General features: G+C 41.2%; 2 protein-coding genes across 2 annotated transcripts; both read left to right on the top strand.

The window, feature by feature from the left end:
• Positions 1–4,317: 4,317 nt before the first annotated feature.
• Positions 4,318–12,180, top strand: gnb3b (guanine nucleotide binding protein (G protein), beta polypeptide 3b). Its single transcript, XM_047605802.1, has 9 exons — positions 4,318–4,561; positions 6,281–6,401; positions 6,628–6,773; positions 7,408–7,471; positions 8,340–8,496; positions 8,608–8,674; positions 9,766–9,967; positions 10,053–10,269; positions 11,223–12,180. Exons 2-9 carry the CDS (start codon positions 6,333–6,335, stop codon positions 11,327–11,329), a joined length of 1,029 nt encoding a protein of 342 aa, XP_047461758.1. The 5' UTR covers positions 4,318–4,561; positions 6,281–6,332; the 3' UTR covers positions 11,330–12,180.
• A 1,871-nt stretch (positions 12,181–14,051) lies between these two features.
• Positions 14,052–18,527, top strand: LOC125019853 (triosephosphate isomerase). The gene is made up of 7 exons (XM_047604844.1): positions 14,052–14,309; positions 14,777–14,900; positions 15,212–15,311; positions 15,395–15,512; positions 16,460–16,545; positions 16,646–16,733; positions 17,907–18,527. Exons 1-7 carry the CDS (start codon positions 14,198–14,200, stop codon positions 18,023–18,025), a joined length of 747 nt encoding a protein of 248 aa, XP_047460800.1. The 5' UTR covers positions 14,052–14,197; the 3' UTR covers positions 18,026–18,527.
• Positions 18,528–19,290: the final 763 nt, after the last annotated feature.

The following is a 19,290-nucleotide window of genomic DNA, read 5'->3' as shown; positions in this document are numbered from 1 at the left end:
TTTGTTTTTTGTTTGTTTTTTTAGAGAAATAAACCTTGAATCAACACGTGTTGTTTGCCAGCAGGTGTCACTACAAACCCAGACTACCTGCAGTGGATGTGCTGAAGAGAAGAGAAGACACATGAGACTATGTATGATACAAGAATAACAGTAAGAAAATATATATATATATATATATATATATATATATAAAAATAGGGAGGTACGAATATATTTAGTAATTAGTATTCTTATGTATATATATATAGTGCATAACTGCATGTATAAATATAAACATAAATATAAACTAAGTAAAACGGTATAGAAGAGTAAGAATAAATGAAGTGGAAATATAAATAAAAAATCAACATAGCAACATGAATTTGTGCAAGTTTGTTCAAGGAAATTTGCGCAAAAAAAAAAAAGCAGGAGGTTGTGTAACTCGCACAGCTCCACCGGACGTGTTTTACAACGTCTTCCATTGTTGTAAAAAATGTGCTGAGAAGATGTTTCTCTCTCTGTGCATCACTTTAAATAATGCACGTCATTAAAAGTTTATTAACGTTTACTTTGAAGTGATTAATGATGACTTTATGTGACTTCAAGGTGAGTTGTAAAACTTACTTTTGTGAGTAAAGTCTGCAAATCTGCAAACGTAAATTGACTTTAATTTCACAACCAACAAAGATCTACGAGGCAAAATGATGCAAAAAGTTGCCTCACTTGTTTTAAGTAGATGGAGCGATGCATTTTTTATCAGTGTCTTTAATAAAAGTGGATTTTTCAAACGTTTTAAAGATTAGTTTTTATCCGTGTGAAATGATAATTCATTGAAACGTCTGTGATGTCAGTTAGAAAGAAGGAACGAGCTCAGGATTATTTTCAGAGGCCGTATTAAATGTCCCGTCTTCCTGTGGACGTGGGCTCGGAGCTGAATGAAGGAGCTAAAGGTGGCGACGGCGCAGGGTTTGCTCTCCTGCTTCCCCCCTGAGCTTGTTACCACGGGGAGTTATCAGGAAGTCGGCCAGGCCTCTTCTGTCACATTTCATTAACCTGGATTACACACAGAGACTTACTCACTGCTTCCTCACACCAAGAAGAAGAAGCAGAAGAAGAATGAGATGATTAGTAGCTGCCACCGACCAGACTGTGCAGTAAATACTCTGGTCCTTAACGATGGAGGGAAATAAACGAGGTTCATACAACGATAGTGTCAAAAAAAACACAACAATAAAAGATTAGAAAAGAAAAAAGTCAGTCGTTCATTTATATTGTGTTGTTTTGTACATATGATAAGTTAATCAGAACAAGTAGAAGGAAAACAAGAAGAACAAGAAGAGAAGAAATAAAGAAGAAAAGAAAAGAAGAACAAGAACTAGAAGAACAAGAAAAGAAGAAATAAAGAAGAAAAGAAAAGAAGAACAAAAGGAGAACAAGAACTAGAAGAACAGGAAAAAGAAAAGAAAAGATGAACAAGAAAATATGAAAGGAACAATAAAAGGACATGAAGAAGAAAAAGAACAAGGAAAACAGCCAGAAGAAGAAAGTGAAGAAAAAAAGAACATGAACACAAACAAAAGAAACATAACAACAAAAGGAGAACAAGATCTAGGAGAACAGGGAAAAGAAGAAGAAAGATGAACAACAAGAAAAGATCAATAACAAGTAGTAGAAGAAGAGGAACAAAAAAGTAATAGAAGAAGTAGAAGAAGAAGAAGAGTGTAAATCACACGTTTGATGACTAAAAGAACTAATATTATTTTGGCTTCATCAAAGTTTTATCTGATTTATATTTAATGGACTAAAACTGTTTTATACATTTTACTTCAGACTCATTTTGCAGGAAAAGAAAGAAACTTAAAACTCTGTTTGTCTTAATAACTGTGGACATTAAAGCTCTGTTTGTCTCCGGCTATATTAACACGTCCGTCTCTGTCTCTGATTCTGTCTCCGTCTCCGTCTCCGTCTCTGTCTCTGATTCTGTCTCCGTCTCTGGGTGACATCATGAGACCGGAGCCAAACCCTGTGAGATCAGTTACTGATATGAAGACGCCTGCTGAGGTGAAGCTTAATCTAAAAGTCTCCATTAGAGGAGGTTCGTTAAACGTTCCTCGTGGTCTCGGCCTGTGACGCTGGATTAAACGGAGGAGGAACCAATGGGAGGACGGTCTGGGGCTTAGAGGAGTCTCAGCGGAGGAACCGGACCAGCTCACCTGAGTCTGATCAGAGAACATTAGATTCATCAGATCAACACTCGTCACTAAACGTCATTTAAACGTCATTAAACTCTCTGTGACTTAGAAACAAACGCTGATGAAATTAGACAGAACATTACGACCACTGGCTCCTGGTTTTCATGGGACCTGTCTGTGAGGGGGAGGTTTTAAACGTATTAGCCATCAAAGATTTTAATTTGTGGGGTGAAATTATTTGTGAACAGTTTGGAGGCGACGCTTAAGGAAAGTCCAAATATAAACCAGTTAAAAAAAAAAAAGATTGTGCTATGTGTGAATGTTATTTATATAAAGAAATATAGAGATGATTTATTATTATTATTATTATTAGTAGTAGTAGTAGTAGTAGTAATAGTAGAATACATATATTATTGGTCTATTCAAAAGGGGTGGGTTAAAAAAAGTAATGTAATATGGAATATTCAATTTATGTTTATTTTATTTGTTACTTTGTGTCATTTAAGTTCTTTGTGTCCATTCCTTGAACTAAACTAAACTAAACCAAAACTAAACTAAATTACTAAATGACATGAATTTGAGTTTGAGTTTGGCTGTGGAATAGATCTCAAAGTTCTGCTGCTGCATCACTGAACGGTTTAAGTCCAGGATTCATCACCGGCTGAATGTAAGTGAATCTGAGCCCAGCAGAGCTGTGAGATCCATGGACTCGGGTCAGACACTGGAGCTCAGAGTTCAGACCAAACAGGGTGAAGCAGCGTTTAGCTGCAAACACACGAAACAAACCAACAAACAGAAGTGAAATCAGATCCAAGTGTTTTTAAATCCAGGCTTAAAACACGTCTCTGTGTAAGTTCTTATGGGCGATGAAGAAATGATTACGGGTTCGACTTCCTGTGAGTGTGAAGTAGCAGTGAGCCGCCGGTTTCTGGCCGGTTTCGTTTTCCTGTATTTGAACTTTTGACTGTTAATAAGACGCTGAAAAGACTTTGTATTTGTTTTAGATTTGTAAAATGTAGCGTGTTTGTTCCCTTTTCTTCTGCCTTTTTTTGTCCGTTTGTTGTATCATGTCCCTCTGGTAAATTAGTTTGTTGTTATTATTATTGAAACTATTCAATAAACTTGCACTGATGTGCACGAGCAGTAAAATGATTCATTCATTCATGGTTCTCTGCTCTGTCCTGACCTCTGACCTCCATCCCCTTAAATAATAAAAATAAAATTAAATAAAAAAAGACAAATGAAAACTGTGTCTGTAATTAATGTCACTTTGAGTTTGACCCATTTGGCGCCCGTCGCCGTCACCTTCCCTTGAAGGAGAAAAAGAGCAGAAATCTTCCCTGGGGAGGGAGGAGGAGGGGGCGTGGCCAGCGGGATCATCTGTGATGGAGGACGGGTACCTGCCCCGCCTCGCGTCCTGGTCTCTGTCTGACCTCCTGCTCCTGTTTCTACCTCTGACTCCATGATCTCATGAAGGCGTTCGGAGGGAGGACGTTTTTTATTCCAGCTTCTTTCCAAACGTCTGACTCCTGATCCGCTGCTGCTGCTGCTGCTGCTGCTGCTGCTTCGGCCTTTTTCTTTCCTGAGTGTGTGTCAGGTGTGACGCACGTTCATCCTGACCCGCTCTAATTCCCTAACGAGATCGCCCGTCCCCGGATATCCCATTAGACCCTGATTAAGCGGGCTCAGCTCATTAGCTCTAAGAAACCAATTCACCACCGTCCGTCCGTCCGTCCATCCATCCGTCCGTCCGTCCGTCCGTCCTGACTCATGCCGGAAAATCTTTCCGACCGAACCAAATCACCTCTCAGGTGACGCTTCACGCTGACTTGACAGCAAATAAACTAAAGTGAGACACTAAACTAACGCCCCAGACTTAAAAGTTAAGCTTAAACTTTGTGCTCAGCAGATTTTATCACTCTCTTTCTCACGTCCCTCCCTCTCCCGTCCTCCTCCTCCTGCCACGCTCTTTCATTTCTTCACCTCCTCTTCTTGTCTTTTGACCTCATTACCCGATTTTCCAATCGGTTTACCTTCCTCCTCTCGCCACGCTCCCTCTCCTTCCCTCTCTCTCTCCCTTGCTCTCCGTGCCTCTCTCTATTTCCATCTTTGAGCTTTATCCCTTCATCCCTTATCTCCTTCATCCCCTCCAATCCTCATCTGTCCTTCGCTGTGGAGGAAGGGGACGGAGACGGAGGCAGAAAGAGAGAGTTTTTCACAAGTGGAGCTGGTGGCAGTCTGAGCGTGAGAGGAGCCGGGGGAGCAGCGTCCTGGATCGCCGAGCACCGAGGGATCGAGAAGAGCTCAGAGTCTGGGACCAGGCAGAGGAAGAGGAAGAGGAAGAGGAAGAGAAGAGGAAGAGAAGGGAGCAACGGTGTACGGTGGAAAATGTGAGTTTCCTTATTTTCACGCTTGTGTAGTTGAGTTCCCTCCAGGTTCTCTCTGCCGAACGTTTGGAGGAGCTGAGGATGCATCATCATCATCATCAGCATCATGTCACTTTGTGACAGTTTAAAGTTTAATTCAAAAGCCAGAAGAAGAAAGAAGGAAGGAAGCGGCTCCAGGACTTATTTCCTGCACATTGATGCATCTGCAGAGCTTCGGTTTCAGCTGAGACGTCCCGTCCACTTCCTGGAGCGAAAGAATAATTTATGAGTCCAACGTAACACTGCAGCCGATGTAATGAGTCCTTAAACCCTCTGAAGGTGATCTTTGGATTGTGCGGACGCCACCAAAGAGGATTGGTGCCTCAGGTGTGGCGGGCGGTAAGCTGCAGCCTGATCTCGTCGCACAAAACCAAACCTCATCCAGCTGATTCTGTGTCTCTGAGTTCACAGTTTTTCACTGTTTCACCAGTTTTAATCAACGAAAAACGATTTCATGCAAACCACCGGGACCAGAGCACTTTATTAATCCTTGAAGGAAACACTTAAAAGTGTAACTGTGCCTCCTGTGAACGTGAGCGGAGTCGAGGAGGAGCCGCGGGTCTGGTTTTTGACTTTAACCGGGCCTCCTCCCGCTCCACGTCTCCCTCCCTCCCTCTGCCGCTGATCCCGAGGTAAAGAGCAGTCAGTAATCGGATGACAGGAGATTTGACCGGTAAAGCTTCCTTTAAGATCTCCTGCCGGGATTTAAAGCCCTGCAGCGTCCCACCCCAAAGACGACCCCTCACCGCCTCCTCCGCCCAGCGTCCTGTCACCGGGTCAAGCTGCTCCCACCTCAACCTCCACCTCTGCTCATGAACGGATCTTTAGACGTTTGAAGCCTACGTGAGGCGGAGACTTTGTCTTTTTCTCGGTTTGCATTTCAGAACTTAAAAATGTTCAGTTTAAACCACGAAACTGAAAAAAGCTGGAAAATTGTTACGTTTCCGAAGCCAAACCAGCGGCTATTTAACATTTTTGCATGACAATTGATGTTTGTGTTTGTTCTGGTTTAAACAGGTCCTTTGTCTAAATGCTCCATCTATCAGTGTGTGAAGACTGTGCTGCCTCGTGCAGAGAACTTCCTTGGCCACAGGAAAAGCTGTAAATGTAGTTAATTGGTCTTTAATTAAACAGACGTCAGCATCTTGTTACAGAGTATTAGGCTCCTGCATCACTGGCTGCACGCACAGTGTTTTGGGAAATGCCAAAGAGGACGAGCAAGAACATCTGAGCCTTCGTCTTCCAATCCTAAAAGTTTACTTTAAACCCCGTCTAACAGAGTTAAAGAGATTTACTGTTTCTGTTGCAGCTAACTTCAAGATGGCCGACACTTGAGATAAGAGACCACAGGTTGTGACCTAATGTTTATACTGAGTGGAGTTTCTTTGCTTCTTTGCTTTGCCTCCACTTCCTCTCTACTTTTAAATAATTTCCTTCTCACCCCTGTCCCCCACAAGAGTGTTACAATGCCAGTTCAGGGAGGGATTACACGTCTAATCTTTTTGCTCTTGACTGCAATCCAAGTGTCCCAGTTCAGGTATCGGGTCGATCAGACGGGTCAGTGGATCTTTGTGACGCTGCTGCAGGCTCAGACTCTCAGGGTCCGACCCCGAGATGGAGCTGTGGTTTCAACTGTCCAATTAAACGTGTGTGTGTGTGTTTTTTGTTTTTTTTTTATTGCAGAGCGACAGTTTCGTCAGTTTCCCTTCGGTAACATCCCCTAGCAACCGTCGCCATGGCAGCTGAGAAAGCTGAAATGGATGCCCTGAAAAAGGAGTGCGATGGCCTCCGTGCACAGATTGAGGTGAGCGCTTCCTGCTCCTGGGTCGTTGTTGGTGTTAAACGTTTGAATGTTTTAATTCGTTATGAAGAATTTGGAGTAAAACTAAACTGTAACATGAACTAAAGCAGTTCTGTTATCACTGCTGCTAGTGATACTATAAAATTATCAAGTAAAATGATGATTTTACTGCCGTTAATAAACTCTTTCCGGTTTCTTTCTCACATGCAATTCCCTGCGCGGCCACCAGGCGGCCCGCAAGGCCGTGAATGACTCCGACATGGTGAAGGCGTCAGGCGGCGTGGGCTCGGTGGGCCGGGTCCAGCTGAAGCTCAGGAAGACACTGAAGGGTCACCTGGCCAAAATCTATGCCATGCACTGGGCGGCTGACTCCAGGTGAGAAGGGAGGAAGAGGGAGGAAAGGGGAGGGAGGAGGAGGAGGGAGGAAGGACTTCATTTCTCACTTAAAGAGACACCTGAACATTTGTTGCTGGCCCTTTAAGACAGTTTGGTTGATTTACTTTAGATTTAAGGAGTTTTAATGCTTAGTAGTAACTGGACATGTGAACGTCACAAAAGCACGAATGACGTCTTAAATTGAAGGAGACAACTTTAAATTCTATAAAGAATTAATTACCAGCCTGGAATCCAGCAGGAAGTTCCCCCTCCCCAGTGAAGAGCTGCATCAAATAAAGCAGGATGCATCTGTTGTAAAAGACAGAGAAACACCTTAAAGAAATAACTGATGGGTTGTGTGACTGTCCAGCTGAGTTAAACACGCTATGAAATATAAACGGCTACATCATAATAAATAAAACACTAAATCTGGTCAATGTGTAAAAGAAAAACGTGACAGAATGAAACAAACACGTGTTCAACTCTAATTTGACATCGTTAAAGATTTTGAGTCCATCGTGTGTTTGATCCAGACCTCAGTTTAGGTTCGTGAGGAGTTTGTTTCACATGCAAATAAACTGTAGCTGCAGATTATTTAGATAAAATCTAAACCTGACTCTGATTCCTCTCACAGGCAAATGGTGAGTGCATCACAGGATGGAAAGCTCCTCATCTGGGACACCTTCACAGGAAACAAGGTAGGATCACAGGCACACGATTCAATGTGCAAGACAATAACCACATAAAACACTACTAAGTCTGACACATGAAATAGTACTCATAAAATCTATTTAACTTTTTTAAAATAATTAAATAATTAAAACAAGTTTCAGTCCTTGTTCAGGCAAAAAATGGACATAAAAACAAATGTGTCTCTAAATTTCTTCTCTGAACCGATAAATATATATTGTAGGTTATTATAGTCATTTAATTGCAAAATTAGTGGGATTTACCTAATATTAGGTTACACAGAAAAATTGCAAATAAATATCTAAAAAATATTGACTCATTATCTAAAAAGTCGAGTCATGTTGAATAATTAATCATTTTTATTTAATAAATAAATAAAAACCACAACATTATATCCTGAATGCATTGCTGTAAATACCTGCTGAATCGTGTTTATTGTAGAACCTATTTATAATAATAATTTAATAATAATAATAATGAAGTATGAAGTAATAGTATAATAGTAAACACTCATATTAAAATATCAGTAACGACATGAAGGATATTCACACTGTAACATTTTTAAAATCAGCAAATATTTGCTGCCAAATACATAAATAAAAGAAAGTCACTGAGACCATCCATTTTGGAAATGGCTGCCAGAAGCCTGATAGTGACTCCAGAGCACTGGGCTGATGACTGAGGTGTCAGAGCTCCATGAAGTTTCATGTTACTGTGAATATTAAACTAGATATAATATTTCACAGTGCATCCGGCTCTGTAACCATGAGAAGAAACGTGTTGCAGGTTTTATTAGTTGAGGAGCTTTAGCTGCGGTTTGTTTAGTTCCTGTGGTGAGTTAAGGAGTCAACTCAAGCTCCTCCTCCCTCCTCCCAGCTGGTCGCCGTCCCACTAAAGTCTGCCTGGGTGATGAGCGTGGCCTTCGCCCCCTCTGGTAACCTGGTGGCCAGCGGCGGTCTGGACAACATGTGCACGGTCTACAACATCAAGGCCGCCAGCCCCAAGACCCTGAGGGAGCTGGACGCCCACACAGGTCAGGAGGGGGAGGGAGGGGGAGGGAGGGGGAGGGAGGGGGAGGCGACGAGCTCAGCAAAAATTCATAAATAAACAGGCTGAGGTGCTGACGAGACTCTCTCCCACCCAGGCTACCTGTCCTGCTGCCGTTTCCTTAGCGACACCGAGATCCTGACGGCCTCCGGTGACACCACCTGGTGAGAGTTTTGTGTTTGGAAAATGTTGCAGGAGCAAAAGAAGAGCAAACGAAAAGATGTTTAGTGAGGATTTGTTGCTTTATGTAGCTTCTTTTGCTGCATTTTCATTGCATGTTGCAAAAGAAAATGAACTTGGTTTACCTGGTATGTACCTGGTGATCTGTAATCTGTAATCTGTAATCTGTAAACATTTTCAACCAATCACCAATCACAACATAATTTGAAAAATGAATGACACTGGTTACTGTACTTCATATTTATAGTTTTTTTTTTAATGACTGAACATCTATCTGGCTTCTTTAAATAAGAAAAGTATTTGCAGCACTGAAATATTTGCAGACAGACATGGATCATTACTAGGCCTTGGACCTACATCTACATGGGACAAAACATGCCCCCATAAATCACACACACTTCAACCATACAACACACACTTCGGTGGAATGAACCTAAAGTAAAAAATTTATTTTAAACGTCCTCTACCTGCATCCTCTCAGGAGCTCAACAGCGCCACCCTACCGTCAATGTATCACAATGGTTTTCTCTGGTCAGGAGTGGAACTGCACCAATAAATAATATTCAAAGAGAGTAAAAGCAGATTCTGAGGGATGACGATGGGGAAAAAATTAAACAGTGGACAAAGGCCAAATATAATTAGTCTCTAATCGGGCAGCCAGGGTTTAGAGTCATGAGTTAGCCCTAACAAGCATGTCTTTGGACTTTTTAAACTCTTTAAGGGTCATTCTGGAAGTTGAGGATTCGGGCATCAGAACCTGTTTGGTGCAACCTTATTACAAATACAAATATATATAATAATTACATCCTACACATTGAATAATCATTTAATTTCTGATTAAACTTTTCCGAAAGATTCATTATTATGTTCTCAAAGGTCAGAAAGGTTCAGTCGTATGTAGCAGGTGCAGAACGTGTAGAGGTGAGAGGACGTTCCTCCAGGAGCATGAAGCTGCATGAACCAGGGGCTGAGCATGAAGTGCACACGTTCAGGCTGATGCAGACGATACGACACGATGCAAATACAAGAGAAAGTGCAAAGTGATAGTAACGCCCTCCCTCCTCCTCCCCTCCAGCTGCCTGTGGGACCTGGAGACTGGCAAGCAGAAGATCATCTTCACCAACCACATCGGAGACTGCATGTCGCTGGCTCTGTCCCCGGACACCAACACCTTCATCTCCGGAGCCTGCGACTCCCTGGCCAAGCTGTGGGACCTGAGGGAAGGCACCTGCAAGCAGACCTTCAGCGGACACACCAGCGACATCAACGCCATCTCCGTGAGGATACGACACACAGTCCACACACTCCACGACACAGATCAGGATCCAGCTTCACAGTGCATTTCCTCTCTTCCCGCTTCAGTTCTTCCCCAGCGGAAACGCCGTCATCACGGGCTCCGACGACTGCGCCTGCAAGATGTACGACCTGCGCTCCGACCAGGAGGTGCTCAACTACCAGGACACCAGCCTGAACGCCGGCGTCACGTCCCTGGCTCTGTCCAACTCGGGACGACTCATCTTCGCCGGCTACGACGACTTCAACTGCCACATCTGGGACTCGCTGAAGGGGGAGAAAGTCGGTGAGTGGGAGGGAAACTGAATGTTTGGCGTCATTTAAAGTTTCCTCCCAGTTAGAAGTTATGTGTCAGAGCACGGAGAGACATCACCACCCTGGACTCTCAATAACAATACTGATGCAAACTTTTACCACTTCTGCTACTAAAATCCAACAAATTATTTAATTTTTTCTATATTCTCAATATTTTAACTTTAGTATTTTAATTTTAGCTTGTAAATCTTCATAAATAATATTTTTTTTGCACAAGAAATGAGAAGCATTCAGTGTATAATGTATATAATGACAACAAATGACATTCTATTCTATTCTAGAAATGACAAAAACAAAACGAGCATCAGCTGCATAAACTTGGTCATTTGACATTTGTGCATCCTCTGTTTTTACATTTCTGATTTAATGTATTTTATCGTTTCCCACAAAAACAAAATTCATGCAAACTGTCATTGACTCTCATGCAAATAAGCACAAATATCCCCGAGATCACAATCTTTCATTTTTGCATCTTTTATTCTCTCCTTTCTTTCCACACTACATTTTTTTTTTCCTGATACACAATCCACATATGAGACATGTGTCTAGTTCCTGTTAAATATGTAAAAAAATAAATAAATATGTAAATGAAATGAAAATAAAAACAAACACGCACATATTCAGGTGCATAGATATTTTAGCAGCTGCTGTATCTTCTATAAAGGAAATAAACGTTCTTTCCCTGTCTTTTCTTTTTGCCTTCTTTCCTCTCTTCACCATCCGCCTGTTCAATGCTGCATCTTCCTCTTCTTTTTCCTTTTACTCATGACTTTCCAATTTTTTGTTTCCTCATTCTGCCCTTCTGTCTTCTCCTTCCACACCCTCTACTTCCATGTCATTTCTGCTCCTTTTCTCTTCTTTCTATCTGTGCATTTTCATCCCTTTCATTCCTCCTCCCCTCCTCCCTCCATCTTTTCCCCCCAGGCGTCCTGTCCGGCCACGACAACCGTGTGAGCTGCACCGGCGTCCCCGAGGACGGGATGGGCGTCTGCACGGGATCCTGGGACAGTTTCCTCAAACTGTGGAACTGAGGAACCGGATGAACACGAAGAAGAAGAAGAAGAAGAAGAAGAAGAAGAGTAGGAGGAGGAGGTAGAAGAGAGGAAGAGGAGGAAAGGGTGAAGATAGGGAGGAGGAGGAGGAGGAGGAGGAGCCGGTGCAGATGTTTGCCCCCTCTTCTCTTTTTTTATTTCCTCTTTCTACCTCTTCCTCATTCATGTATGCAAAATATACGAGAGGTTGCGAGTGAGGCTTGTTGTGTAAATGGCATCAACACAATGCACGATGCATCTCGCTGTGTGTACCAGAGAGCTCTATCGACACAGTTTAAATATCTGGAGAATAAAAGTAAAAAAAAATAAAAATGACTGCAGAGCTCTTACTCTCGGTTAAACACTTTTAGATTTTTGAAAGATGACGAACGCTGAAAATAAGACCATAGATCTACATACAGATTTATTTTTATTGTCTTTGACCTGTAAAAGAGCCCTGCACTTATTTAGATAACAGATGTAAATTTATTTGTATTTTATAGTTTAACACATTAGACTTGATGTACAGTGTCTTTTATTTTCTTCTTCCTTGTTTCCCCCCTGATGCACATGTCCAGAGTGTATGTGTACGTAGAGCAAATCCAAGATGGCCGCCGACGTTTCCCAGTCACCGTGGGGGAAAAATGAATAAATACGAAACACCAACGAGGTGCTGAGAAGAACGAGGGTGTGACGGTGGTAGACTGAGCTCTGAATCGCTCTGTGAACGTTCCTTTACTCCCCCTGGGTTCAGCTGCGTTTTGTAGAACTTTTACACGTGTGCAGTTCCTCTGTAAAAAGACGAAATGTTTGTTGAAAATCTTTCTAATAAACATAGAATTCTGCATTAACACCATGTCAAGAGTCAAGTGTGTTTTGGCCAAGTTGAGAGGACGTTCGTGTTCACATCCAGAGCAGGACTTTGGAAATTTAGAAACCAGTTTGCTACGTCTCTAAGACGTTTAAGTTGCACAAAGGTTTTAACCAGGTAGAGAAAAAGAGATATTAGCTCTTATTTGGGTCCGATAACATCAGTCGCATGGCTTTTTAAGATAAATAGACACCCAACTCCCAACTACCTGTTAGCTCAGGCTACCTCCTGTCACTCAAAGCGGGGACGCACTTAATTCTGCAGAATTTTAAACCTTAATGCAAAATAAATGAATGAGTTAGAAAAACATTCACCCCCCGTGCAGTTGCCATGAATATTGAAATAAACCATAATAAACCATAATATAATTTTTGTACCAGGCTGTAAACATGTGTATTAATGCTGTAAAGTTGGGCTTTTTAACATTGGGGTCTATGGGGATTTGCGCCCTGTTGGCGCCTCTAGTGGCCACTCGATGAACTGCAGCGTGTTGAACTTCCGTGGGAAGGTTGGTCCTTGGTTATTTCATCCTGTGTCTTGATAATGATTATGATACTATGTTTCAATAGGCTGAGGCCAAAGAGTGGGCGTGGCTTCCCTTCACACAGTCCTGATTAATCACAGGTGAGCAGTCTCCTGATTGGTTAAATCATTCTTCTTTTTTTTCTCTGCTTGGCCTCTTTGAGGACAACAGTGTGTAATATCGTATTTATTCACCGCTCTTTCACTACGTAACACGTAGAGGGCGCTGGTTTACACATCGTAAAAAATGCTCAATAATTAAAGAAGAGGAATAAGGAAGTGACACAACCCAGAGGAAACTGTTAAAAGAGTGTGTATAGTCCTCAACCTCCAGGAGAAAACGCAATGCGATGTTACTTAGAAATGTATCACCCACCGAGACCAGATTAAAGTACTGAATAAAGTGCTGATCTAATATTTGAGCAGTCTGTGGCTGATGACCTTCCTTCTGGCCCCCGGCTGGATTTCATTCCCCTTTTTAAGAGATTTTTGCAGCAGTATTTTGTTGTGCGTCGTCCCTGCTGGTCTCGTTCAGGTTTGACTCATGTGCCTCAGACTTCCCTCCAGCTCTGTACATATTCAACATTAACACTGATTAAAGTGTCTACATGTATTTGTGCATCTTCTCTGATTGTGTGTGTGTGTGTGTGCAGGTATGATTCATGCAGCTGCACATTGTTGACCTCTGACCTCCCTCCAGACCAGTTCATCCTCCAGACGCTCAAACCAAAACAATCTCTTTTATTATTGGTCAATTTTAAATGATGCACAAAATAAAACTGGTGCATCACTGTCAGGGGGAAAGAAAATATTACATCTATATATTCTTCTAGTACTTTAACCTCCCAGATTAGTCGCACAGCATTTAGTGCAACTCGGGAGGCTGTGAAAGGAGCAATATTGTGAATTTACTGTAGCAAATAAAGGAGCTACTGAAATATCATCCTGCTGTTGGTTTGGGTCTGATTTTAGCCCCACGGCTGCACATTAAGGAGCTTCATTTATTGTCTGTAAATGTGTTTTTAGGACATTTTTCCTGCATTTCCAGCTACTCCGATGAAACATCTTCTCAAAACTCTCAAAAAGACCTTTTTTTTTTTAACTCCTTTTGGATATAAACTATGACCTGTATGACTGGGACCCTTCACAGACCTGATTATGTATCATCAGAAGCGTTCAGATAATAATAATAATGTGATTATTATCGTATTCTTTGTCAGTACAGGTGTAGTTCCTCCATCGTGTAGTACCGCCTGTGTACAGCAGGGGGCGGGTGATGTGCCGTAAAGCTGTTTGACTCCTTATAAACCCAAAGCAGAAGAAGAAGAGGAGCCTTCGCTGTTGACGTTTCATCCAGAAACACCTGACCTGCTGCAGCCGGACTCCTCCACTGACTTCTGATCCTCCTCCTCCTCCTCCACCTCCTCCTCCTCCTCCTCCGCCGGGTACCGGGTACCAGCCACCGTCCACCGGCCATGACGCTGCGGGGCTTCTTCGTGGGAGGAAACTGGAAGATGAACGGGACCAAGGAGAGTCTGGGAGAACTCATCAGCACCCTGAACACGGCCAACCTGCACGACCAGACCGGTGAGACCTGAGGGGACCGGGTTTATTTACGGGTTCATGGTCATTAGGAGAGATGGAGGAGGAGGGGGAGGGGCTAGAGAGGAGGAGGAGGAGGAGGAAGGCGTTGTTGTTGCTCAGGTGACACTATGACATTGAGAGTCACGTGACCTGGATGAGTTGCGTAAAAGCCTGTGAGGTTTCATGTAAAACACTGATTATTTCTACACTAAAAGTGCTTTTTTCCCTCTAATATTTAAAAAGAAAACGTTTTTAAATAATTTAATTTCACTTACTTTTGGGATTATTTTTCCTAAAATTTCATAGATAAAATCCAGATGAATTAATTTCTCGTATCAGGCTCCTTGTTCTTAAATAAGTGTAAACATGTATTTAGTCCTGAACGTCTCTGTCGTCATCTCTCCTCTCATCATGTTGTGTTTGTTATTCTTGCTGTTGTTATATTTGTTGTTGTTGTCGTCGTCCTCCAGAGGTTGTGTGCGCTGCTCCCTCCATCTACCTGGACTGGGTTCGCTCCGGTCTGGACCCTCGGATCGGGGTCGCGGCCCAGAACTGCTACAAGGTCCCGAAGGGGGCGTTCACAGGGGAGATCAGGTAGATACACCATCAATATTACTGTTATTATTATTATTATTAGTAGTATTATTATCATCTTCTTCCTCTTTTCCTTCTCCATTTATTCCTCCTCCTCCTGCTTCTCCTTCCTTTCTTCTTCTCCTTCTTTTTCTCCTGCTTCTTCTTCTTCTCCTGTGTTAATTTCTCATCCTCCTATTTCTAAGGCAGAGGATCCGTTTTACATACTTTCATGTTGCTAATCTCCCTTTAGTTGCTTGGTGTTTTGTCTCAGTTCAGGACGCATTGGTTTCCACTGGTGTCCCTAATGTTTTGTCGCGCCGTCCCTCCAGCCCGGCCATGATTAAGGACTGTGGTGCAGACTGGGTCGTCCTGGGACACTCGGAGCGTCGCCACGTTTTTGGAGAAAGTGACGAGCTGATTGGGCAGAAGGTGGGAGCGTCAGTATTTTAACGTTTTTGATTATTTTGTTGTTATTATTATTTTTTATTGTTGGACTGTGGGTTGACTCTCAGGTGGCTCACGCTCTGGAGAACGATCTGGGGGTGATCGCCTGCATCGGGGAGAAGCTGGAGGAGCGTGAGGCCGGCACCACCGAAGAAGTCGTGTACGCTCAGACGCAGGTCATTGCAGGTACATAACAAACATGAGTACTTTTTACTTTAACATTCAGCTTTGGTCAAATTAATCTATTTTTTGTTTAATTTTGAAATTTTTCTTGTTAAGCTCTATTTGATATATATATTTTTTAAATTTTTATTTAACTTTATTTTATTTATTATTATTATTTTAACATTCAGTTATGTTCAAATTCATTTATTATATTTAATCTTTTTTTCATTTAGCCTTATTCAATATTTATTTATTCTTTTTTTTTTACAGTTATTTATTTAACTGTATTTTATTTATTTATTTATTATTATTATCTTAACATTCAGGTATCTCCAAAATAATTGCTTTGCTTTGCTTTTTCTCATTTAACTTTATATGATATTTTTAGTTTTTATTAGTTTTTTACTTTTTTATTTATTTTTTTAATTTAGAATTTATTTGGCATATTTATTATTATTATTTTAACATTCAGATATGTTTAAAATTTTTATTTAATTTTCAAATTTTTCTCATTTAACTTTATATGATATTTTTATTTCTTCTTCTTTTTTTACTTTTTTTTAATTTAACTTTGATTTATTTTTTCAATTGTTATTTTAGGGTAAATAAATAAGTTAGAAGTATTATTTTTTAAATATTTTTTTCCAGATTAATTCCTTACATACATTCTTTGGAAACTCAGTTAATTCATTACTCGATTTAAATAAAATAAATTACTTTCATACACTCAAAACACACCATGATATTTGCATGTTTTCATCTTCTATCCTCGGTTTATACGAAATTTACATTTTTAAAGAGAATTTAACCGTCCTGTATCTGGTCAGTTTGCTGCTGAATATGTTTTACATGTGACTGTGGCTCCATCTTGGCCTCGTATTTCAAAGGAGACTCATTTAAAATGTAAATAGGTCACTGGTCTCAGCTGCTGCAGAAACACCAGCAGGATTTGCTCTGTTGTGTTTCAGAGAACGTGAAGGACTGGGGGAGGGTGGTGCTGGCGTATGAGCCGGTCTGGGCCATCGGTACCGGGAGGACAGCCTCACCTGAGCAGGTAACTCAGACCTCTCCTTCCTGATACCTATATATACATATATATGTTAAAGAAGGTGAGTCTCAGACTGGTGGAACGTGACCAACGTGTCCTCGTTCAGGCGCAGGAAGTCCACGAGAAGCTGAGGGCGTGGCTCAGGGCCAACGTGTCGGACGACGTGGCCGACTCTGTTCGCATAATCTACGGAGGTCAGTTCGGATTTGATTCGACTTTAAACCTGACACACTTCACCCAGTCCATCAGTCCGTCCACGCACAGTCCAAACATCCACATGTGTTCTTGTTCCACTCGGGAGGAAACTCTCCTAAAAATCCTCCAGAAGAAAACGTATTAAATCTAAAAGTGTGGAAGTGAAGGTTCTCAGTCTTCCAGCTTTTTGAGTCCTTGTCCCAGTTTACATGCAACAGAGAAAATCAAATACCTGACGGGAACATGTCCTCCTCCTCCTCCACACTAGGTGGCGATATGTGTCTTTCAGGTTGAACTATTACATCAAATAATAAATAAATGGAGCTGTTCATGTGTCAGACCGACATTTAAACAACAACCAGATGGATGATAGTTCAGCTTTTTAATCTGGTACATATTGTGTGCGTTATTTCTGGTGCAGATAGGTGGCGCTGTCCCTCAGCTGGTTCTTCTACCGGCTCTGTTTACCTTCTTCTTCTGTGACCGACTTTCTTGGATGTTTTTGTTTTGCGTTATTACAGCAGCATGAGCGAACGTGTTGTCCAGTTAAAGTCTGATTAAGGCGTTTACATGACGGAGAAAATCAGTTTCCTTTCACATTATCCAGGCGTCTTAATCAGATGATGAGAACTCAGATTTTAGTCGGAGTAACGTGTTTACATGCACTTATTTTTCTTATTTTTATTTTTAAATGAATAAAATGTTAAAATTAAAAGAAAAAAAAAGAATTTAAAGAATTAAACAAACTAATCGTATTATTTTCGGCTGTAAAAGGAGATCCTGAAAGACATATTATACCTTTTTTAAATTAAAGTTAAACTGTTAATCTACCCGTCGAGAACCTCATTGAATGTTTTTTATTATTATTTTATTATTTATTATTTCTTTTTTAACTCTATAGATTAAGGAGTTAACAAAAATAAATGGTAAATGACTTGTCAAGAGGGAATTTGTGGCTTCAGTCGACCAGTTGTGTTGTACTGAGTGAGGGCTGGTGATAAAATAATAATAATTTAAATAAAAATAATAATAATGAAAAAATCATGTTTCACTGCTGCTGTATATGTTGGTGTTAATGGAGCCTGTGAAGCAGAACCCAAACAAATCAATAAATAAGCGTCTAATTAAAAAGAAATGTTCAGTTTTGGTTTTCTCTTCGTTCTTTGGTCCAGGTTCGGTCACGGGAGCGAACTGCAGGGAGCTGGCGTCTCAGGGCGACGTCGACGGCTTCCTGGTGGGCGGAGCCTCTCTGAAGCCCGAGTTCGTCGACATCGTCAACGCTCGAGCTTAACGGGAAAAGAGAATCGCCCACGAGCTCCGGCCTGTAGATCTGAGTCACCGTGCGTCTGCACACTGGGCCGACTGACGCACACAACCTCATTCATTTAATATATGTAGAATAAGTAAATATCATCTCTCTTTTTGTTCTTCTGCTGGAACGTCTGCAAATATTCTAGTTCTTCTTTGCACCGACTCGTTAAATACCTTCACATTTATTTCCCGTGAGACAGAAAGCAGCTTTAAAATGTTGGTTAATGTTGTTAATTGGAGTTATTTCCAGCAGAGTCAGTCAGCCCAGGATGTTTAATGTGTTCACTAACAGACTGAAATCACTTTCCTGCACTAACTGTTCCCGTAGAGTCTGTAAAAATTAAAAGTGTTTAAATGTGTAACGTGGAAATAGAGACATTTATGTATAGTTTAACTCTTGGGACCAGTGAAGAGATCAGGGACACGTTGTAAGAAGAGAACGAATAAAACGTGATAAAAATAAAATCATTTTGTGTATTTTATTGTTTGTTTCCATATATTTTTTTTTGTCCCTTCAAAATAAAATGTGCAATAAATCCACAGGCTTGAACTGAAAAGATTTTCCCGACCACTTTTGGGACCACGCCCCTCATGTTGGACGCCACTGCTTTAAACACGTTTGGAGGCTGGATTGGTTTCTGCAGGTTAAGCTACACCAATCAGCCATTACATTATGACCACTGACGTGCTCGTTAGGCTAATTGACTCTTAATTGGCCGTGGGTGTGAGTGTCTCTCTGTGGACGTCCTGAGACGGATGTCGACCTCCTCCAGAGTTCATGGTCACAGAAAATTAAAAACAGACTCAATAAGACAAAACGCCTCCAGCTGTGATTGAAATTGTAAATTACCATCTTTTTATTTCACATATTTTCACATTATTTTCAATGACAAGCATTCTGTTGTTATGTTTTATTATCACTTATTCATTTATTTATTTATTTTTTATTTCTCTTTCTTCTTTTTCAACACAGCTACTCTAAGGACAACCAGGAGGAACCGAAAGGACTTTTCATATCTTCATATATTATTTTATTTATATATTTATTTTATTTTCGTGTGTGTGTGTGTGTGTAGAGACGGAGGCGGTGGATACTTCAAGCGGTGGAGGACAAATAATCAGGATCACAGTGCGGCGAGAAGAAAAAGGAAGAAAACTGAGAACAGACGCGACGAGAAGAAGGAAAAGGAGACGAGAGGATGAAGAGATAGAAGAGGAGGAGGAGGGAGGAGTGCAGGTAGTGTC

The sequence above is a fragment of the Mugil cephalus genome, chromosome 14 (assembly GCF_022458985.1).
Source record: "Mugil cephalus isolate CIBA_MC_2020 chromosome 14, CIBA_Mcephalus_1.1, whole genome shotgun sequence".
In the NCBI taxonomy this organism is placed as follows: Eukaryota; Metazoa; Chordata; class Actinopteri; order Mugiliformes; family Mugilidae; genus Mugil; species Mugil cephalus.
Note: the sequence above shows the minus strand (reverse complement) of the source record. Positions and strands in the feature narration are given on the sequence as shown.